This window comes from Theropithecus gelada, chromosome 11, assembly GCF_003255815.1.
Source record: "Theropithecus gelada isolate Dixy chromosome 11, Tgel_1.0, whole genome shotgun sequence".
Classification (NCBI taxonomy): Eukaryota; Metazoa; Chordata; class Mammalia; order Primates; family Cercopithecidae; genus Theropithecus; species Theropithecus gelada.
Window position 1 is genome coordinate 23,698,017 of NC_037679.1, and position 23,769 is coordinate 23,721,785.

Sequence of the window (23,769 nt, forward strand, 5' to 3'; positions counted from 1 at the left end):
GAAGGCGAGCTTAGTCTGTTTCAAAGCCAGCCAAGGTAAGACTTTTTCTCCAAAGCTGTAAATACACAAAGATTTATCGGGAAATATTTTCTATATGGTACTTCATTCAGGGGTTATCAATCAGTAGGGGCCATGTATGTAAGAGCTATACAGATAGAGACTATAGGATCTGACTAGAAAGCCCATTTCCAGTACTAGGTGAGTGATTAAAACCAACTGCATCAGAAGAAAGCATCTTGTCAAAATTACTATTTGTGAACTAAAACAAAGGACACATTCCCACTAGAACAGAAATAAATTTTAATTCATTGAAAAGTGCAGCAGTGAACAGGGTCCTTTTGAAGGGCACTTTCTAAGTCAAATGACTGAAATGACACAGAGCAAGGGCAGAACAGGAACAGAGGATGCAAACACAGGAAGTTACAAAATTCAGTGGGAACTAAGTGGTGATAAAACTCAAGAACCTAACTCTACCCATCTAATTCCACTGGTGGATCAGTTGAAATAACTTTTGCTTTCTTTAGTATGAATCCTGGGACAACTTTCCTCTAAAAAAGCACTAAACCTTAGTTTAGACACTTAATAAGTTTAAGAACACTTCTCACAGAATAAGGTAAAACTTCCATGGCCATCATGACTATTTTGTACAAGAGCCCTACTGTTGTCAATTACAATGTGTTTGCGGGCTGGGCACAGTGGCTCACACCTGTAGTCCCAGCATTTTGGGAGGTCGAGGCGGGTGAATCACCTGAGGTCAGGAGTTCAATCAGCCTGGCCAACAAGGTGAAACCCCGTCTCTACTAAAGTTACAAAAATCAGCCAGGCATGGTGGCGGGCACCTGTAATCTCAGCTACTTGGGAGGCTGAGGCAGGAGAATTGCTGGAACCCAGGAGGTGGAAATTGCAGTGAGGCGAGATCATGCCATTGCACTCCAGCCCGGGTGACAACAGCGAGACTTCATCTCCAAAAAAAAAAAAGAGTGTTTGCAACAGCACCGTTTGTCAAATCCAAAGATGCTCAAAAGGTGTTCCCTACTTTGCATGAGAGGGAGAGCTTTGTAACAGGAAATCGTATAAGGCAAACTCTCTATTCATTCCTAAGGCCTCTGTTCATTCCTAATATTTATATGGTTCTCTATTCTGAAGGGCACCAACATGGACCTCACCTTCTTAACATGGAAAATCAAAATCTAAATGAATACAATTAAAAGGAGGAGGCAAGCTTCTTGCAGTGGGTCCCTAAAACATTATGAAAACATCAGTGCATTGTGTAGTCTGTTACGCTATCAACTGAGGTCTCTTTATGAAAGATTTTAGCACAGATTCAGAATGGAGCCAGTCCAAGAAAAAAAAGCAGAATTGAAAGCTCCTTGAAGGTTAGACAGGAAATATACCAAAAATAGAAGAGCGTAGAGACAGGGCCGCATCACACCCCACCAGGCAAGCTCACCCACTGAACTGAGCATAAGAGTGGCGTGGCAGAGGTGCCGTCAGCAGCTGACTATGTCACTCTTATGAGTTCTGCTCTTAGAAACCAGCATAAAACTGAATAATCTGCAAATAACCAGCAAAAAAACTGAATGACATCACAGTCCAAGACCTGGTAAGAGTTGGTTTCTTTTTATTTGGAAATAACTATGGTCAACTTTCATTAATGTGGAAGTTGACTGATAATGTTAAGAATCAAAGTGAAAAAGAAAGCCGATACCCATATTCAACAATGTAGTTTGCTTTTAGTTACAACATTTTTTGAATTTCCTCTTCTAAAACATTCACAGCAGAGGTGTCCATTTCACTTGCCTATTTCACCTCTAGATACCACCTCAGTTGCTGGGATCATGTGAGGTAAAGGAATAAATCCAATGGCTATTAGCCCAATATGACTATCTGCAATTCTGATAGAAAAGCTACTTTCAGCCATGTCTTACAAAGTGCTTAAAGCTGGACAGAAGACTTTAAATATAGCTAAAATCGCTTATTGCCTGAGTTGAACAAGTTGTAAACCACAGCTCTTCCTCCTCCCCTGCTGTCTCACCACCAATTAGCCTTCTTGTGAAGAAAACATTAGAAATGGAACTGGTTTTTGAGTCAAGAAACATAAAAATTTAGGTGTTCTCGGCCAAGCGTGGTGGCTCACGCCTATAATCCCAGCACTCTGGGAGGCCAAGGTGGGTGGATCACAAGGTCAGGAGTTCAAGACCAGCCTGGCCAACATGGTGAAATTCCGTCTCTACTAAAAATACAAAAAATTAGCCAGGCATAGTGGTGCGTGCCTATAATCCCAGCTACTCAGGAGGCTGAGACAGAATCGCTTGAACCCAGGAGGCAAAGGTTGCAGTGAGCTGAGATCATGCCATTGCACTCCAGCCTGGGTGACATAGCGAGACTCTGTCACCCCCTGCCAAAAATAAAAAAATTTACATATTCTCAACAGTGAAGAAACCTGAATAGATTTGATTTTGACAGGGGGAATACTGATAATTAACAATACTCCAAAACTCAGGAAGAACCCATCTAAAAGGGGAGAAGGTAGGGTAAAGTAGTTGATACTCTGCCCCAACTATAAGAAAAATTTCCATCTTGAAACAAATGAAGAGAAAGGCAGAAAAATGCAGATTAGAGCCAACGACTTCATGCATGGAACTGAAATTCAAGCTCCCTGCTGGACAGGCACTTCCTTCCTTTATCCCCGGTATAGCCCTTCCACCTGTCTGTCCAAGAGCCCTGTCTTCAGAACACCCTATAAGAGACAACCCTCACCAACTCTTGGCAGTTCTTCCCTGCTGATGTTTCTAAGCCACTTTATTTTCAGATCTCAGAGGGGAGTCTCAAGAGAAGGGACCTTGCTCAATCCTTCCAGGGTTCACCGGCACTCCCTGTGGTGGGCAGCCACTGGAAAGTAGATGGCTATCACCTTCAAGAGCTATCTGGAATTGGCCTTTATCACAAGCTTACTGCTCTATTTCAGTGCAGCACCAGCCTAGAATTCCCAAAAACATGAACAGAGCTTGGGTGACATGTTTTGAATTTGCAACCTTACCACACTGTGATGAACATCATAAAAAAATGTATCTCTACTTCTCTATCACAATGGTACTTGTTCTTACTCGGATGATTCAGCTCTGATGGTTACTCTTCAAGCCATGTGATGTTAGTATTTTTGATAGTGAAGTGCTCAATCTGAAATGCTACACAGGTCCTTTGATTTTAGGTCAAGCTTATATATCAAAAGGTGTATCTGTGTATCTGTGTGTGTGTGTGTGTGTGTGTCCCCCAAAGTACTGCCATTTATCTGAATGGATTTACAAATTCAGACTTTAACCACATGAGGAATAATCAAGAACTGTGGCCCCAGGACAAAAAGAATATGGTGAGAGCAAAGACCTCAGGAGTGTCCTTATCAGCTGAAGGAAGAGACCAGAGACAGCCACTCCTGACACATGGGCAGAGTTCACAGTTTAACACATTGCACGAGGAAGTCAGCCGACTGGGCTGCTTTTTCAAACGGGACTTAAAGCCAGTCCAGAAACTCTTCCAGGTGTGGTCTTGAAGACTAGCTACAGACACCTACTACAATCACTTCATCAGAAAGAGGCGTGCAGGGATCCATCTGCAGAGGCTGTGTGAGGTCGCTACAGAAGATGTTTGGAAAATCTTCGAGTCCTGACACTGCCGCGATTGCTGAACATGAGGCGGGGGTCAAACCTGTATCTGGGGAGGAAAAACCAAATGTAACATTAGCTCTCGCTAGTTTCCTCACTCAGAATATTATTCAGTGGAAAGGACAGCACGAATTGGTGTAAAAGAAACAAATCACCAGAAGGGACTCTAGTGAGAAAGTCTATGGTACAAAACGTGAGCCCTCGACAGTTCCGAACATTTTCATCACCAGTCAGCACACACAAAGTCACACAGTGCAAGTCAAGAGGAGAAAAACAAGTAGGTTAATCCTGAAAGGTGTCAGAAGGCAGCAAGATTTGAGATTTTTTTTCTTTTGAGGGAGTAGGGGTGGATCAATTGTTGCATTATTATAGTGCTTGTGTTCAAGTCACCCTTATTTTATTTAATAATGGTTCCAAACCACAAGAGTAGTGGTGCTGCCAATTCAGAAATGCCAAAGAGAAGCCATAAAGTGATTCCCTTAAGTGAAAAAGTGAATGCTCTTGACTTAATAAGGAAAGAAAAAATCGTACAGTGAGACTGCTAAGATCTACAGCAGACTCACCATAAGCATGAGTCATTTTTGGTGGGAGGGCTGTCGGGGGACAGAGTCACAGTCTGTCGCCCAGGCTGGAGTGCAGTGGCACAGTCTCAGCTCACTGCAACCTCCACCTCTCAGGCTCAAGTGATTCTCCTGCCTTAGCCTCCAGAATAGCTAGGAACATAGGCATGGCCACACCTGGCTAATTTTTGTGTTGTTTTTTTCTGTAGAGACAGTTTCACCATGTTGCCCAGGCTGGTCTAGAACTCCTGGGCTCATGTGATCTGCATGCTTTGGTCTCCCAAAGTGCTGGGATTACAAATGTGAGCCACTGTGCCCAGCCAAGAATGAATCTTCTATCTGTGAAATCATGAAGAAGGAAAAAAGAATTCTAGTTTGGCTGCCACATCTTAAACTGCAAAAGTTAGGGCCACAGTGCATGACAAAAGCTTAGTTAAGATGGAAAAGGCATAAAATTTGATGGTAGAAGACACGAATGGAAACATCTTCTGACTGATGGCAACTGGGCCTGGCACTATCCTTGGGGCTTCATGCATCCACTGTAGGTTCTGGAATAGATCCTCTGTGGATAAGCGGGGGACTACTGCATTTTAGAACAGCAATTGACCAACATTTTTTGTAAAGGGCAAGATAATAAATGTTTTAGGGTATTGGAGCCATACAGTCTCTGTCCCAACCATTCTCCTTTGCTGCTGAAGCACACAAGCAGCCAAAACCAGGTAAAAGAATGTGTGAGGCTGTGTTCCAGCAGGTGGGGCTAGATTGGGCTCACAACATCTGATGACCCCATCTTGGAGGACTCAACAGGCCCAAATGTTTGATAGGAAAGGAATAATAAGGGCTAAGGTATTTAAAACAGAAAATCAGGTTAGGTCCTGGCTAACATCAGCAAAGCCAGCATCTAGAACTTTAGTTATAAACTTCTAAAATGTGAGGAAGACAATTTGTTGCAGTTAAAAACCAAACAAAACTTGCTTAGGAAATAATGTATTCACTTCCTTATAGGGTGACCCTTGGGCAAATCACAACTGCAAGCTCAATTTCCTCATTTGAAATTTACTTTTTGGGCTCTAAGGGCTGTATGAAAATTCTATGAATTCTAACACTTAGAGCCAGATGTTCAGAAGAAACAGACAGCTGGCTGCATCCACCTTGCACTGGCCAACCAGCCAGGCAGGTCCATGTCTTAGCAGTGGCCTGGTCAGGGACTGTTTGGCCACACATCATAATCCAAGAGGTCCAGTTCCTTGACCCTCCATTTAAGATTTAGTCAGATGCTGGCTTTAAGTTCACAGAGTCAGCCAGAGAGTATATGGTTAAAAAGCATTAACTGCTATTGACATCTAACTTAATTTGGTTTAAAAGGACACTCTGAGCTAAGTAACTGTTGGAAATTGCAAAGTCAGCACATGTAAACTGGAAGTCTTGTGCTTTTATTTTCGGGACTGGACTTCCTATTTCAGGTAACTCGTACCAAGCTAGGACCTATTTCACTAACTTAGAGGAAAGACCAAAGCGGGTGGTCAAAATCCATGACCATTCTTATTGTATTAATGGGATTATCCATATAAAAAGTTATTTCGTTTAAGTGATATAAAATAATGATAAGTATTATCTCCTTATATTGGTATCTGGTTTTAGTTTACTGGTGTCCCTGCCACTTTGGCATTATATACATTATTTAAAAGCAAACAATGAATAGTCTATCGTCAAGTTTTTCTACTCATTCACATTCATTTGTCTCTAATTTGGACTAAAGATAAAATTTAGTACAAAGATGGCTAAAAAAATTAAGTGATAACTTTCCATCAACTTAGGACATCATTCTTCCCTCTCCTACATTCTGAAGGTAAGAACTAAAATATTCCTTTCCCAGGGAAAGTTTGATTTTTAAACTTCATGATCTTCAAGCAAAAGATAAATAACAAGCTTCCTGCCACCAGCAGCTCCATGCATGGTGTACTGACACCCAGTGTTACTGCTGAAAACTTATTAAGAGGGACAGTGTGGGGAACAAATTTGACTTAACAGGTGATAGCTAAACATCCTTTATACCTCCATATCGTGCAGTGGGCTTATATATTTCAACACCTGAGTTTATACCTTCTATTTTCATTGTGTGTTTAATATCTTAAATTCACCAGCAAACACTCAAGTTTCTGTAGTAGGGGTTTCTGAGAAATGAAATGAAGACATATACTCTCGGAAGGTCCAGGGAACAGGACAGCAGTGGGTCGCAGCTTACTTAAAGAAGCCCCAAGTGTCACCAGTGCAATCAAGTAGTACCATGACAATAATCACAGCAGGAAAAGAAGAACCCCGTGTTTGGTGGGGAGCAGGGCTGTACCTCTGGCTAAAGCGCCAACTGGCAGTGGAGAACAAAAGTTTCAAAAGCTTATTTTCCCAGCACAACAGGCTGGTGCACTAAGAACACAGTATTCCCTCCAAAGCAGAATAATCATCATCTCACAGCAAAAAGGGCTCCCTTTGCCTTCAAGAACAGCATGACTACTAGAAAAAACTTGGCCAAGTAAATGAAGAGAAAGGAAACTTACCTGGGGTCAAAAACCCCTGGAGTGCGACAGGTCGGCCCAGAACAGGACTGTAACATCATTAACCGATAGTTCATCTTTCCTAAAAGCTCTGGGTCTATGCTTTTAGCAATGTTAGTGATTTGGTCTGGGTCTGCAGTCAGATTATAGACTTCTACAAACACCTAGAGGACACGAAAGAATGGAGGAAAGAAAAGAGCAAGGGTTAGCTGTGAAGAAATACTCTTAATGTGATTTATTTCTAAATGGGAAGGGAGGAGGTAGATAAAAAAAATCAAGGCCCTGGAGACTCTCAATCTGGTCTCGAGATCCTCAAAGAGCTCACTGCTTCCTTGAGATGAGGGAGCATCTGTTCTGGGAGTTCAGTTGCTTCAGGTCTCCAGCCACACAGCCTGTGTGCCTTCAGGCAGAGGCAAGAAGGGGTATGGGGAAGAAATGCATTATCTTCTGTAATTAAAACAGAAGAGAAGGCAGGAGCTTCCAATGGCAAGGTCTCAGAAACAAGACTTGGCAATAAAGTTACTAAAGCAAGAGCGAACATTTAAAGGTGATTTTTGCCCTAGAATTGTGAAGTTCAAATGAGAATGGATATGAAAGTACTCTTGCCTGTGTTATACAAATGTTAAGTTTTCCTATTTTAAAAAGTAGTTGTGGATATACTGGGGAAGGACACAGTACTAATTATTATTTCTAAAATAAGACAGGTCTAACGCAGTACTTTTCCCTCTATAATCTGTATGCTGTTCTCCAAATTGGAGTCAAACGTTAGGCTAGAAAGATGGTAGGTAATTTTGCCTATAATGGCTTCAGGTAGCTGCCCTCACACTATCACTTATAAAGTAGTTATCGAACTGATAAACATCATGGGGGAGCAGGGAACAGGAACTAAGTTTGAGGGAAGCTCTCTTGCTTGTCCAAAGTGCTTATCAGCTGCAAATGGAGTGGAGAATGAGTCCATTTCTGAGAAACACAGATGGGCATCTGTTCCAGATGGTCAGATGAGGGTTGCCAGATGGGGCAGGTAAGCATATGCTGATAAACAGTAAGAAACCACAAGGGACTAGAGTCCATGGGATCCTTCAGATAAATCCACACCAAACTGTGTTGGCCAAAAACCACCTTCTTCCATGGATGGACTCCTGGGCCTCTGACCCCTACTCTAATCTACTGGAGCAGCAGTGGATTATGCTGTGGTGGGAACAGGAGTTTCTGAATACACCAGGTGCTGGTAAGCTTTCTAGGAAACGCTCCAACTCAAGTGAAGTTGACTTCACTTAAAAGTGAAAGTTCTTTCACTCCAAACCACCAGGGAAGCGAACAGACAAAGCATTTATCATTCTGAAAACATGAACTGTGCATTTAAAGTATGTATTTGGGTGGTGGTAGGAATGCAGAGAACTCCAGAAAGATGAGAGAAGTGAGACATGGCCTTACAACGGAAGGAAACCTAAAGTGAAGCACAGATAAGAAACACAACCTCTTCCCTAGGGAGCAGCCTTGCAATTGCTACCTTATGCCACCAAGTCCAGCCAGCAAAGCACCAGCAAGAAAGCAGTGGGGGAAGTGCAGGCAGAAGCCCCTCTTACCTCCTGGTCATCAAACTCGCAGTACTGCAAATTCCACAACGCTGACATTGTCCTCACACAGGCATAGGTATTGTTATAAGCATCTTCACATACACAGTCTGGGAAACATTGCTGTAGGGATATTTCAAAATTTAAATGAAGACAGTTGTTCCATAGTAACAAATACCTAGTTGCCTACAAGGGCAATCAGCTTGGCTCGTGCCAGACATGCAATTTGACAGCAATTAGAAAACCTTCCATGGAGAAGCCAGTAACTCAAAAATAGATGTGAGGCTTTGTTCCTTTGGCTAACTTGATCAAGGTATATGGGTTGTTCCATTTGTAGACTGTTGCCATCCTTGTCTGCTAAACTCTTGACAAGAATTACTTATAATGGGCACCTGTAAAATGTATGGGTTGGCAAGGAGAAGACATCAACTCAAATGACTCTCTTTTTTTCTGAGATAGAGTCTCACTCCCATCATGCAGGCTGAAGTGTAATGGTGCGATCACGGCTCACTGCAACCTCCACCTCCTGGGTTCAAGCGATTCTCTTGCCTCAGCCTCCTGAGTAGCACAGGCATGCACCACCACACCCGGCTAATTTTTGTATTTGTAGTAGAGATGGGGTTTTGGCATGTTGGCCAGGCTGGTTTCGAACTCCTGACCTCAGGTGATCCACCCGCCTCGGCCTCCCAAACTGCTAGGATTACCAGGCGTGATCCACAGCACCCGGCCCAAATGACTCATTTCTAAGAGCTACTAGGAACTATCACCCTAAAAAGTTGGAGGAGAAGGCTAAAATGAATTTTGTGGAGTCATTTGCAGGTTAAGTTATTTATGAGTGTTTTTATCACCAAGTACAACTTAAATCTAACTTCTGTCTACCATATGATCTGTTATTGTACTTTTGGTTGGTTTATTACACTGTAACACTTTGGTGTTAGAAGAATCAATCAACTCCAAATGGAAGCCGATTTTCCCTTCTCCGGAGTGAGGCCAACATGGCTGTTCCCCTCTTTGTGACCTGGCTGGCTGCCGCCAATGTAGGCACTCGTAATGGCATGGTTACAGGCAGGAACCACATCTCTCTACTTCATGCCTCAGTAACATTCCTAATTTAAAAAACTGGTACTGTTATTGGAAGGGGTAGAAAAACAGGGAAGAGGAATTGATAAGAACATGGGTGGATACATGCACTTGCTACATAAATTGGAAGAATTAACAGTGCACATTCTGATGACAGGTCGGCAGCATCATTTCCAAGATCACTGGATTTACCTTTGTCCATCTACTAACCACTCACAGTCAGTGACAAATGAAGAGGACTCAGATGAAAGATTTCAATACTTGACACATGGAAACCAGCACCTTGCCACGTTGTCAGTGAGAAATCTGTCTAAGTCAATTCAAGCTATTACTCACAGATACGCCAGGACTCAGGGAAGGGCATGTTGGGTCAGTGACGTTACGGCCTTCTCCTTGGTATTCCACCAGGACATCTGATCGCCAGGTCAAGTTACTGGCACCTCTCTAGATAGAAGAGTAAGTGGAGTTTCTGTGAGGCACATAGACTATGATAAAGATCACAAAGTAATTGACTGCTAAAGGGGACTTGGGAGTCAAAAGTAATTGGACTGTTCATTCAGTAACTGAAGGGAATGACTAAAACAGGTGCACATGAAAGCTACTGAGCAGCATGTTTGGTACTTCAGGGCCTTTACAAGTGATGGTCAAATGCTTTGAAAATGTAATAGTTCCTTTCCAAGGCTACTTCCATGAATCAGGTCAGCAATGGAACCTGACAAGGTAGCTAAGCAAGAATCAAAGTTACAGTGCAAGTTGCTGAAAGTCCAGACTAAAATAAATAATACTGTCATATGCTCTATGTAAGAACTGTTTTAAGCTCAGACTAAGGAACTTATAACCTAATAGAAACAAGGACAATAAGGAAATATTCCACAGACTTGTGTGCAAAGGACTGTAACAGGTTCAAAGCACCTCTTATGGTCAGAATGAAGGTATAGTACATTAACTCACTCACTCTTCAATGCACCTTCATGGTGTGGAAGGAAATAAGTGGCAGCATTTGAAAGGAGCAAGTTTAAGACACAAATGGTGAAAGGAGAAAGAATCTAGGAATAGGAACAAGTTTTAGATTCAAAGAGCATGAATATAGGTTGAACGCAGACCACTTAGATGTGTGGCTTCCTGAAACCCAGGTTTCAGACAAGGAAGCAGTGCACAGTGAGGGTGGAGAGGCAGGGTGGAGAGGCAGGCTGGTACCACACAGGATAAGGCCCTGAACATCATGCTGCCCAGGCTTGTCCTAGAAACAATAGGAGGTTTTTGAGCAGGGAGGTAACACAATCAAGGCAGTGATTTAGACAAGTAAGCTTAGTGGCAGAATCTAGAGACAGAAAGGAGATATGCAAAGACAGGAAGACCAGGTTAGAAGCTGCTCTTAAAATGGTCAAAGTCTGGTTGGCAGCTTGGTGAAACGCAGAATCTCGGGTCCTACTCTAGCTCTAACAAGCCAAAGCCTACATTTTAGTAAGACCTCTTGGTGACTTCCATGCATAGTAAAAAACTGAGAAGCACTGCTCTAAAAAAGTGGTCCTTAAAGTGTGGTTCCCAGGACAAGCAGCATCACCTGGAAACTTGTTACAAATGAAAATTCTTAGTTCCTAACATAGGTAGACAGCAACCTGGGTTTCAGCAAGTACCACCGGCAATTCTAGGGAATGCCTGCTTGAGAATCACTGCTCTAAAGAATGCTAAACATGGGTGAGTACAGTGGGGAATGGGTAACAGCTTGTGCAAGGCCTTGAATGCCGCAGCCACCTGAAAAGGGGGAGTTAGAGATAGCAATTATTTCCTAACTTACTGTTCTACAATGAAACTTGAACAATCCTGTGCGGCTCAGGATCTCAGAAATCATGACTCGCTGGAGACTTAAAAAGCTCACGCTGGCTGGGCGCGGTGGCTCACGCCTGTAATCCCAGCACTTTGTGAGGCCGAGGTGGGCAGATCACCTGAGGTCAGGAGTTCGAGACTAACCTGGCCAACATGGTGAAACACCGTCTCTACTAAAAAATACCAAAAAACTAGCTGGGCATGGTGGCGTACACCTGTGGTCCCAGCTACTTGGGAGGCTGAGGCAGAATAATTGCTTGAACCCAGGCGGCAGAGGTTGTGGTGAGCCGAGATGGCACCACTGCACCCCAGCTTAGGCAAGAGAGCGAGACTGTCTTGGAAAACGAGAGGAAAAAAAAAAGGCTCACGCTGCCAAACCTGAGCCATGGAAGCTGGAAGGTGGAATTGAGTGAACTGTCAGAATTGAGTGAACTTCAAAATCCCACCCTTGAATGTCAAAGTGTCCAGGGGAGAAAAAAGCATCTGTGAAGCCTAGATCAGTGGTTCCTGAACTTTGCTGCATATTAAAAATCACCAGGGAAACTTGAAAAATCCCAAGGGATTCTATCTCATGCCAATTAAATCAGAATCTCTAAGGGTGAGGCACAGACATTAGTATTTTAGTTTCCGAGTGATTCTGATGTCTGACCAAGTCTGAGACTCACGGTCTGTAGGGGCTGTTAAACTTTATTTGTAAAAGGCCACAGAGTAAATATTTAGGCTCCTGGCTATACAGTTCCCTGCTACTCAGGTAGCAGGGAAGCAGCCATCAACAATACATAAATGAATGAGTGTGGCTGTGTTCTGATATAACTTTATTTACAGACACCGGGGTGGGCTAGATTTGGCCCACAGGTTGTAGTCTGCCAACTGCTAGTCCAGCAGAACTTGCTGGCTGACACGTTCTCCATCTCTGCTGTTCAATATGATGGCTACTGAGCACATGATGTGCGGCTAGTGCAACCGAAGAACTGAATTTCATTTTTAATTTAAATAAGTAGCCACACATGGCTAATTAACTGTTCTAATACATCAGTATTTCATCGGAATAACCTCCAAAAACAAAACATGAACAAGGAAAAGAACCAAGTCTTAAGTGGCACTTTGAGAACTGTGCGGAGAAATTATACACAGCATAAGGATTTTTACCCCTAGAGTGAATCAGTTTTTTTTTTTTATTAGAAAAAAACTTAATAAGGTACAAAGTATAAGACTTGTATGAAAAGTTAAAAGATGTAAAATTTCCTCTAACTGATCTATAGCTTAAATGCAATTCCAACCAAAAGCCAACGTTTTTCAGGTAATCTGAAAAGCCGATTCTAAAGTTTATGTGGAAGACAGGGGCTAGGATCCCCATGAGAACAATAAGCAGAGAGGTATGCCTATGCAAATCGAGATTTAGTTGCACAGCTTTATAACACAAAATGATATTGGCACAGGGATAGATGGATCCATGGAGCAAAAAAGACAACTAAGTATCTATAGAGAAAAAAAAAAAAAAAAAAAAAAAAAAAAAAAAAAAGAGAGAAACTGAATCCCTGACTCATACCTTACAAGAAAAGAAATTTTAGATACATCAAGGACTTGGATGTAAGAGGCAGAGCTACAAAAGTTTCAGAGGAAAATACAGGAGAATAGCTTTCTGGCTTCAAAGTTTAGAAGCATCTTTATAAATATACAAAGGACACTAAACATTAAAAGAAACAATATATACATTCAATTCCTGGAGTGCAGTGGTACGATCTCTGCTCACTACAACCTCCACCTCCTTGGCTCAAACAATCCTGCTACCTCAGCCTTCGGAGTAGTTGGGACTACAGATGCACACCATCATGCCTGGCTAATTTTCTGCATTTTCTGTAGAGACTGGGTCTTGCCATGTTGCCCAGGCTGGTCTTGAACTCCTGGACTCAAGAGATCAGCCTGCCTTGGCCTCCCAAATTGTTGGGATTACAGGTGTGAGCCATTGCACCTGGCTCCCATATCTTAATATATGGAAAAGACAAGTCATAAAAGGAGACTATGATACACAAAAACGCAGAGGCATTTCTCAAGGGAAGAAACACAAAAAGGCACAAATGAAAAGTGATTCCTTGATCAGTAACACAAAAAAAAAAAAAAACAAAAAAAACGGACAAAGGATCCAAATATGAACACATCTCCAAAGAAGATCTACAAATGGCTGACAAACACATGATGAAATGCTAACCATCAATAGTCAGCAGGGAAATACAAATCAAAACCACAATGAGATACCACTTCATACCTACTACAATAATCACAAAGACAGATAATAGCAAGTGTTGGCTCACACCCATAATCCCAGCACTTTTGGAGGCTGAAGGGGGAGGATTTTTTTTTTTCCCCTTAAAATCTTCTTGGAAAACATGTGAGAATCTCTTGAGCCCAGGAGTTCGAGACCAGCCTGAGCAATGTAGGAAGACCTCATTTCTGCTAAAAATTAAAAAAAAAAAAAAAAAAAAATTAGCCAGATGTGGTAGCCAGCCACTGTAGTCCCAGCTACTTGGGGGGGCTGTGGTGGGAGGATCCTCTGAGCCTGGGAGACTGAGGCTGCAGTGAGCTGTGATCAGCAACACTTCGCTCCAGCCTCGGTGATAGCGCAAGACTATCTCAAAAACAAACAAAAACATCACAACTGCATTGTTCATAATAGCCAAAGAGTGGAAACAGCCCAAATTATCTGATGAATGGATAAGCAAAATGTGATACATTCACACACAGAAGGTTATTTGGCACTAAAACAGAACAAGGTACTGACACACGTTACAGTGATATGATCCTTGAAAACACTATGCTCAGTGAAAAAAGCAGTTACAAGAGGCCACATGTTATGTAATTTCATTTATATGAAAAGTTCAGAACAGACAGTTCTATACAGACATAAAGTAGATTCGTGGTGGGAATGGAAGCAACAGATCTAATCAATTCCCTGCACCACAGTTTAATCAATTCTCTACTAGATATGTGGATTTCCAGTTTTCTCCTATTAGAGTGACTACTGTGTCTGGGGGTTTAGGGTGATGAAAATGCTCTTAGATGATGATGATGGTTGTGACTATACCAACAACTATTGAATTGAACACCTAAAAAATGATTTTAATTTTGAAATGGAGTTTCACTCTTGTTGCCCAGGCTGGAGCGCAATGGCGCGATTTCCGCTCACTGCAACCTCCACCTCCTGGATTCAAGTGATTCTCCTGCCTCAGCCTCCCGAGTAGCTGGGATTACAGGTGCCTGCAAACATGCCCAGCTTTTTTGTATTTTTAGTAGAGACAGGGGTTCACCATTTTGGCCAGGATGGTCTTGAGCTCCTGACCCCAGGTGATCCACGCACCTTTGGCCTCCCAAAGTGTTGGGATTACAGGCGTGAGCCACCGCGCCCAGCCAACACTTTAAATGAGTGAATTGTATGGTATGGGAATTAAGCTGTTAAAAAATAATTCACCTCATTATTAAACAAACAGATGCACAGTAAGACCAAATGCCACATTTCACTCACCAGACAGGCAGAAGTTAACTTGTCTGTTTTTGACGTGTGTACTCTGAAGTGGTATGTCTTATTAAACTAACCTTCTGACAGGTTATACTGATTACACTTGTATGAAAAGTATATAAAGTACTTTCCAAATTCTCAGACTTCTAAAATCTTGGGTGTTTTAAAAATCTTTGCCAGTTCACAGATAGAGGTCTCCTTCAGTTAAGCATTTCTGTGATTAGCACTGAAGTAATCTTTTTGCATTTGTTTTGCCATTTTTAATTCTTCTACAAGTTGATTAGCCACTTTTTTTGCCCATTTTCCCACTGGGATATTAATCTTTGTTAAGAACTCATGTATTTGGACTAATGACTCTTTTTACATACGCTGCCAATGTGTTCCCAACCTGTCACCTCTCTTTATTTATGGTGGGTATTCTTGGAGGAGAGCAAAAGAGGGGAGGAAACAGAACTCTAAATTTCACATGTGGTCTAATTTTTTATTTTAGAAAACTCCTTCCCGCCACAAGATTTTTCTGCCCCCCAAATTTATTATTTAATGTTTACATTTTTAAGTCTTTACATAACCCAGAATTTATTGTGGTTTTGGCTCTGGCCTGATTGAGGGCTCTATACTTACCAAAATGGGCAAAAAGGACATCCCATCCATCTGTGTCTTATTTAGGTCATAGCCAGCAATGTCCAAAATAGTAGGACCCAAGTCAATGTTGGCAACCAGCATCTATGCGAAAGAGGGAAAAACAATCTAAAACACAGCTGGTCTCATTTTCCTTTTCTATCTATACTAAAGTTCTCTTCCCCCCACCCCACCCACGAGACAACAACACTTACTATTACCTTTTATACAGCCCATGCTTTGGTCTGTTTTATGGATTCAAATATAACTATAATAACTTACAACAAAATATAAAGTCTTACAAGGCTTGTATAATAGTATATCCCCTGGGGAAGTGACATATTTATTTTACCCATTCTGTTATTGATCAAAATGTTTTTTTGAAAACTCCTTTGGAACTGCTTTGAGTTTGCTGTGAATCATGAGAAAAATGTTGGTCTAATTATTTTATACGAAGTGTCTTACAACTTGATTATTCAGATTAACTAAATTTGACTTCAAATGAACTCCAGACATTTTGGAAGACCTCAAAAATGGAATGTTTGCCACCAATGAGAATTATTAGCTCTTTTTATAGCTTCTCAAAGGGACAACACTGCCAAAATATGTTTGCAACAGGCTGTGAAGGCTGCAGAAAATTTATTCCAAAAATATAGCAATACAAGATTTTTTAAGAGCAAAAAACTTAGATGTTTTTAAACATTCTAGAAACTAAAGGCATTGCCCTGTATTTATGCTTTGACTTATTTCCTTGGTTATCAGACTATTTTCCTTCTGCAGACAACACCTCTACAGGGCCTAATCCAGAGTAGCCTAATAGAAATATAAAAGGGACCCCACATGCAATTAAAAATTGTCCAATAACCACATTAAAATAAAAACAGGTAAAACTGTATACATTTCATTTAACCTCCTATAAAAATATCTGAACATTAATATTTCAACATGTAAACTATTTTTTTAAAAGTCGATGAGATTTAACTTTTTGTGAACCAAGTCTTTGAAATCTGGTATTTCACAATAATAACGCATCTCCATTTGGACTATCCACATTTCAAGTGCTCAACAGCCACAAGTGGACAGTGCAGGCCTAGACAGAACGTAAGCATAGAAGTCACTTGGTCACAGGCTAGAAAAATCTTCAAGCGCTGAAACACTCCATCAGGGGAAACAAAGAGGAAATGAGAAAAACTGGGAACTACAGTTTACTGTGCCAGGTATTTGACGTTTATTCTCATTTATTCATCATCGCAGTCCGTGGACACAGTGTTTATAGGTGAAGAAATGAAACACAAGAGTGGCTGGAGCAAAGTTACCAGCTTATAACTGGAAAAGCCATCACTTACTGACAGGAAATAACAGTCTTCAAAACTGTTGAGAACACTTAGATCATCTTAGGAGAGGCCAAACAGGGAAATAAAACAAAAAACACCCCAGCCCTGCAACTATTAATTTGAAAACAAAACCGGCCGGGCGCGGTGGCTCAAGCCTGTAATCCCAGCACTTTGGGAGGCCGAGACGGGCGGATCACGAGGTCAGGAGATCGAGACCATCCTGGCTAACACAGTGAAACCCCGTCTCTACTAAAAAATACAAAAAACTAGCCGGGCGAGGTGGCGGGCGCCTGTAGTCCCAGCTACTCGGGAGGCTGAGGCAGGAGAATGGCGTAGACCCGGGAGGCGGAGCTTGCAGTGAGCTGAGGTCCGGCCACTGCACTCCAGCCTGGGCGACAGAGTGAGACTCCGTCTCAAAAAAAAAAAAAAAAAAAAAAGAAAAGAAAAGAAAACAAAACCAAAAGTACAGATAGGAAAGGCAAAAAAAAAAAAAAAAAAAAAAAATGTTCAGAATATTATCAGGGGCCAGGTTTCCTGATGGCTAGGACAGCTCTTAGAGGGCAGAGTGATAAATATCCTGGCTCTGAATCAATTAGTCTAACTCTGCAGCTGTTAGGAATTACCGCCCAGAGGCAGACACTTTAGGAGAAAGGCAATCCATGTGTTACTCAGTGAGGGAAAAACCTCACACACAAAAAACGATGTCTCTAGGGATGATACAAGACCCACTGCTACAGATAACTTTCCTGGTTCCAAATCCCCCAGGCAAACTGAGCAGCTTGGAAAACAGTCATCAAGTGTGAGTGTCAATATGGAAGAGGTCACAGGAGGAAAGGAGGGTCAAAGAGAGACACCATCTCCAGAATGAGATCAAGACAACAAGCCATCTACAGACCCTGAAGTGTGACTAGCAGATCTTCAGTGACGCCTGTAACATGAATGAGGTGAAGCCAATTCCTCAGATACTATGATGTTCAAGGCAGTTTTAAAAGAAAAGAGGAAACATCAAAAAACCCACAGAGATATAAAATGGTGACTGTCATCTCACCAAAAATTGCAAGAGCCAACACCTATATAATGGGAGGCTTGCTCCTTTTTTGGTGAGGTGGGGGGAAGCTCTTTCTTTTTGTTTTGTTGTTTGAGACAGGGTCTCATTCTGTCACCCAAGCTGGAGTGCAGTGGCACAATCACAGCTCACTGTGTCCCTGACCTCCCAGATTCAACTGATCCTCCTGCCTCAGCATCCAGAGCAACTGGGACTACAGGTGCACACCATGATGCCCAGCTAATTTTTGTATTATTAATTTTTAGTAGAGATGGGGTTTCTGCCACGCTGCCCGGGCTGGTCTCAAATTTCTGAATTCAAGTGATCCGCCTGCCTTGGCCTCCCCAAGTGCTGGGATTACAGGTGTGAGCCACTGCACCCAGCCGAGGCTCTTTCTAATGGCATTTTGCTCTCTGGAGAGAAAGGGGTAAGATCCAGTGCAAATCCAAAGTCACTAAGATTCAGCACAAGTACCGTAAGCACAAGTCATTCCAGGACTCTTTCTCCCTAGTAATCTATAATTATCACACTCCCCTAAATATAATGGATAAACTGCCTCCTCTTCTAAAATGTTATCTGAATAAGCAGACAGTCTCAAAATTAGCATACTATATCAGGAGATGGGAGACTTCTAGTGAACAGCAAGTATGAATGAAGAGTTAAAAAGAATTACACCTACCTCTGGTTTTTATATAACCAAGAATTTGGATGGATTCACCCATCAATGTGATGACTTTGATAAACATTAGTTTCAGGGTATTGCTTTTGTCTAGTAAAAATTTAAAAATTCATTTATGGGCTGAGAACAGTGGCTCTCGCTGGTAATCCCAGCACTTTGGGAGGCCAAGGCAGGAGGATCACTTGAGCTCAGGAGGCCAAGGCTGCAGTGAGCCATGTTTGAGCCACCACATTCCAACCTGGGTGAGAGAGTGCCTATCTCAAATAAACAAAAAATTCATTTACGAATTGGAACAGAAAAAGCTTTGACAAGACCAAAAATATATTTTTTGAGACAGATTTTTCGCTCTGTTGCCCAGGATGGAGTGCAATGGTGAGATCTCGGCTCACTGCAACCTCCGCCTCCTGGGTTCAAGCGATACTCTTGCTTCAACCTCCCAAGTAGTTGGGATTACAGGCACCTGCCACCGCACCTGGCTTATGTTTTTGTTTTTTGTTTTGTTGGTTTTTTATTGAGACAGAGTCTCGCTCTGTCGCCCAGGCTGGAGTGCAGTGGCACGATCTCAGCTCACCACAAGCTCCACATCCCGGGTTCATGCCGTTCTCCTGCCTCAGCCTCCCGAGTAGCTGAGACTACAGGCGCCCGTCACCAAGCCTGGCTACATTTGTTGTATTTTTAGTGGAGATGAGGTTTCACCATGTTAGTCAGGATGGTCTCGATCTCCTGACCTCATGATCCACCCACCTTGGCCTCCCAAACTGCTGGGTTTACAGGCGTGAGCCACCGTGTCCAGCCTAATTTTTGTATTTTTAGTCGAGACGAGGTTTCACCATGTTGGCCAGACTGGTCTCGAATTCTTGACCTCAGGTGATCTACCTGTCTTGTCCTCCCAAAGTGCTAGGATTACAGGCATGAGCCACTGTGCCCAGCCAAAAAAATAAATTATTTGATAAATCACACTCTCTCAGGTTGAGAATGTTCTTAGCAATCAAGTATATAAATATCCTAATCCAATGAAAGTCCCTAGAAAACCCTGGGGCAGGCTGTGGCGGCTCATGCCTGTAATGAGGGGAGGAGGGCTGACTGCTTGAGCCCAGTGTTCCAGAACAGCCTGGGCAACGTAATGAAACTCCATCTCTACAAAAAAAAAAAAAAAAAAAAAAAAAAACACACACACACACAAAACAAAAATTAGCTGGGCATAGTGGTGTGTGCCTATAGTCCCAGCTACTCAGAAGGCTGAGGTAGGATGATCACCTGAGCCTGGGAGGCGGAGGATGCAGTGAGCCAAGATTATGCCACCGCGCTCCAGCCTAAGTTACAGAGCAAGACTCTGTCTCAAAACAAACAAACAAACAAATAAACAAACACTCCTGGGGCTTAAATCAAGGGGTATCACGCATAGAACCTGCTTATTCTTGCTCTGAAAGAATGACACTGTTGCATAATTACTGAAAAGAACAAGATGGCAATGGGCTCTCAGAACACATCAGGTTTCCAAACAGACACCCAAACCCTGATGTTGAATTTCTGTAGTTATCAAAGAAAAGGCTCCAAGCACACCAGGAAGCACCCCAAATTCACTTAGTGAAAAGCACTGTAACTGCATGAGAAAGTGCAGAATCCCATTATCTTGGTTGCTTCAGCTGGACTTGCCCCTCAGTTCCAGTTTGCCTGACAAGGAAGAAGGTGGGTTCCACTTGATAATGGAGGCTTAACATTCTCTTACTTTCACAAAACTAGGGGAACCAAGGCTGATTTTGTCCAAAGCCAATAGGTGGTCTTCCTGACTCCCAGTTCACTTTTATTTCCCTGGGACCATGCTGTATCATTCTAGTTTTCCTACTAACCTTTTCCTTTCTAGAATTCCTTTTGCAGAACTTCTACCACCAAAGCTAAACCAGTCAGAGGAGAAAACGTCAATAGCCAATCTTTGACATCTATACATACGACCTTGTCCCAGTTCTCCCGCATAGCCAACACGCAGCTAAGTCCACCAGTCAGTTAAATGTGCACTGATCTGGCTGTCGAGGCTGCTGACAGCTCAGCTCATTATGCCCAACTCACAAGCCGGTGCCACTCACACAGAACGGCTGGTACTGAGTCAACTGTGCTGCCAACACATGATACATTACCCATCATCTCTGACATTCCCTGTGCCAGGGGAAAGCTGGGGCATTTCATGCTTCTCAAATTACACCTGTCGATGCAGCAATGTACAAACACATGGGTTCTGAGAATGCACAGACTTAACTTTCAGTCCCTGATCTGCCACTTACTTTGCAACCTTGGCAAAAATCCATTCAACTAATGTGGATGTTCCCCAGTATATGTTAGGGGATGGATATTTTAAGTTTAGATAGTTCCTCTTTTCTAGGACATCCTAGACTAAAAAAGACAAACTCAATAGGGTGTGACAAGTGTGAGGCCAGCTGGGAACATATAGGAAGGGCATCTACCCCATGTGGGAGCAGAAGTATGAAGCGACTTCCCAGAGGGAGCCCTAAACCAAAGCCCTAAAGGACAATTAACTTGGCCAGCTGAAGGGGGTGCGAGATGGGCATTGCAGAAAGAAGGAGCAGTCACTTGTACAAAGGCCAGGAGGTGAGAGAGAAGGTCCACTTAGGAAGTACAAGGAGTTCAGTACAACTGCTACCTTCTGTCTCTTGAACAAGCCTAGCTTATCCTTACATCTGAGCCTTTGCATTTACCGTACTGCTCAGGACACTATTCCCACAGATCTCTGCATGGCTAAATCCTTCTCAACATCCACGTCTGCTCAAATGCCTCAGAGGCTTTCACTGACCACTGTAGCTTAAATATCTTGTGCTCCCTGACACAGGGATTTAAGAACTGATCTTGTGGCCAGGCGCGGTGGCTCATGTCTGCAATCCCAGCACTTTGGGAGGAGAAGGCGGGCAGATCACAAGGTCAGGAGATTGAGACCCCATCTCTACTTAAAAAACAAAAAAATTAGCCAGGCATGGTGGTGGGCACCTATAGTCCCAGCTAGTAGGGAGGCTGAGGCAGGAGAATGGCGTGAATCCAGGAGGCGGAGCTTGCAGTGAGCAGAGATCGCGCCACTGCACTCCAGCCTGGGCAACAGAGCGAGACTCCATCTCAAAAAAAAAAAAAACAAAAAAAAAACCAACAACAACAAAACTGATTTTGTTTGATTGCTCCTTGCCATGTGCAAGGCTCCTTGGTGTACTGTACTGGCAAAGAAGATAATAAATACTTGTTGACTGAGCTATAATGTAATGGTTAAGTATACAGACTTTGGAGCCAGACTGCCCCAGTTCAAATGCAGGGCTCTGCTGCTTTTTAGCTATGTGATCTTCAGCAAACAACTTCTCTGCTTCCGTTTTCCTCATCTGCAAAATAGGGATAATAGCACCTCTATCTCATCAACTGTGAGGATTGAGTGAGTTGAATCAGGCAATACACTTAGAATAGCACCTGTCCCATACCAAACAATACATGTTAGCTACATTGTTGAAATGGCTTCTCAGGAACCAGACTTCATTTAGATTGCTTAGAGAAGGTGAAGTTTCTGATTTTTAACATTTAGATGGCAATGTTAACTTAAAGAAAAAAAGGAACAATTTTTTCCACAGGCAGCTGGCCGACACATTTCACTATGATCTCATTCAGCCTCCTTCCCACGTGGGCTGAGGTAGCCCTGCTCCTAAAAACAGAACATGGCTGCTGACATGGTCTCCTCAATCAGTTCCAAACAACAACCTCGAGAAAACACTTGTAAGATTTAATGGTCTTCCAAACTTGCTTATCTCCTTTGAAAGAGGGAGCCTGTTTAGAAGGCACTGAAATTTGTAGGGAAAAGTGACTAGCTTTAGGAACGTGGGTCTTAAAGGAAAAACACAAAAGGTAATTATGAAGGCCATTTTACCCTTCCAAAAGAATTTTAACAGAACTCCATCAAGAGTGTTGTAAAAGGAAATAAGTGAAAAATAGACATTTTAAACAAGTAAATATCAAGCTCCAAAATTAAAGTACCCAATATACCCAGAAAGTCTGGCCCATTTAAAAACCCACTTAGCAATTTCAGCTTAAAGTGTGTATTTGTTCATCTTCTTTGGTCTCTCAGAACTGGGACTGACATTGAAATTGGGATATCAGAAAGGAGAGAAGACATAGCTGGTGGAGCCTGTCAATTCTTTTCTCCTGAGTGTTGGAGGACAGTATTTTGGATGAGGATGAAGGTCCTCATGACTGCTAGGAACAAAGTGCCTCAGCATTAGGTACCATGTTTGGAAAAAGACACTGAAACCGAATGGGAATGACAACAGAACAATGTGGCGTATTATGGCAGTTCTAGGGAGAGAACCAAGAAAGCAACAAAGCATTCATAAGGAAGAGCCCAGCACAGGGAAAGACTAATTCCTAGAAGACATGTTTTCGATAGCCTTATACTCAAAGCGAGGTCAGGCCAGCAGCAGACATCACCCAGGAGCTGGTCAGAAATGGAGAAGCAGAATCTGCATTTTAACCAGATCCCCAGGGGATTCACAGAAAAGCCAGAGAAGCTCTGCTCTACAAGGCAGTGGGCCCCAAACCAGGCTGCCTCTCAGAATCACCTGTAAACTTTGAAAAGGAAAAAGGCAGATGCTGGGTCCCTATTCCAGACCAAGTGAGTCAATTACACTCTTTCTGGATATTGCCCAAGCACGCAGCATTTTTCTTCTTCAGTTTTGGAGGGCAATCTTGATGCACACCCTTTTGAGAGTCACTGCTCCAGAACAAAGATCCAGTCTCAAAAGACAAAGGAAAGCTACGCATCCTAATGGGACATGTACATGTGGGGTGAAAATACAGATATAGAGAGCAGTGGGAAGTTAAGGGGAAAAAAAAAAGGAATCACTATTTCCATTTAAAAGCTCTTCTGCCGCTCAGCCCTAGTGGGAAGAGGAACCGAACCCAATCCTCTCTCAGGAGGAAACACCTTATTTTCTCAGGCCAAATGCCTACCTGTCCACAGCACCAGCTTGCCAGGCACCTACCTTGCTTGTCTGATTTGGTTTGATCCCAGGCCCTCGAACCAACAGTGGAACTTTGATATCAAACTCATACAGCTGTCTCTTGTCTATTGGCAAGGAAAACTGTCCTGAAAACAAAACACACAAGGTAAAGATGGAGCCAAGACAGGGGCCTTGCTCATGTTATGTTTCACTCATTTAATCCACAGTCAAAACTAAAACAACTTTGTTCTACTGATTCTGGTGTTTTAATAGAAAGCTGAAATTTGCCTGGACATCTCTTGTTACTACAAGGCAGGAAAACAACGAATTTATCTTCTCTAAATA

At 42.6% G+C, this 23,769-nt stretch overlaps 1 protein-coding gene across 3 annotated transcripts in view; it reads right to left on the minus strand.

The window, feature by feature from the left end:
• Positions 1-276: 276 nt before the first annotated feature.
• GNS (glucosamine (N-acetyl)-6-sulfatase) overlaps positions 277-23,769 on the minus strand; it is a 45,202-nt gene continuing 21,709 nt past the window's right edge. For all 3 annotated transcript variants that reach the window (XM_025401149.1, XM_025401150.1, XM_025401148.1), the window contains 6 exons: positions 23,467-23,570; positions 15,391-15,492; positions 9,765-9,872; positions 8,361-8,471; positions 6,778-6,938; positions 277-3,711 (listed from right to left, as the gene is read on the minus strand). In XM_025401149.1, the coding sequence (XP_025256934.1) occupies positions 3,633-3,711; positions 6,778-6,938; positions 8,361-8,471; positions 9,765-9,872; positions 15,391-15,492; positions 23,467-23,570 (665 nt within the window). In that variant the 3' untranslated portion in view covers positions 277-3,632. The remainder of the gene's footprint in view (positions 3,712-6,777; positions 6,939-8,360; positions 8,472-9,764; positions 9,873-15,390; positions 15,493-23,466; positions 23,571-23,769) is intronic.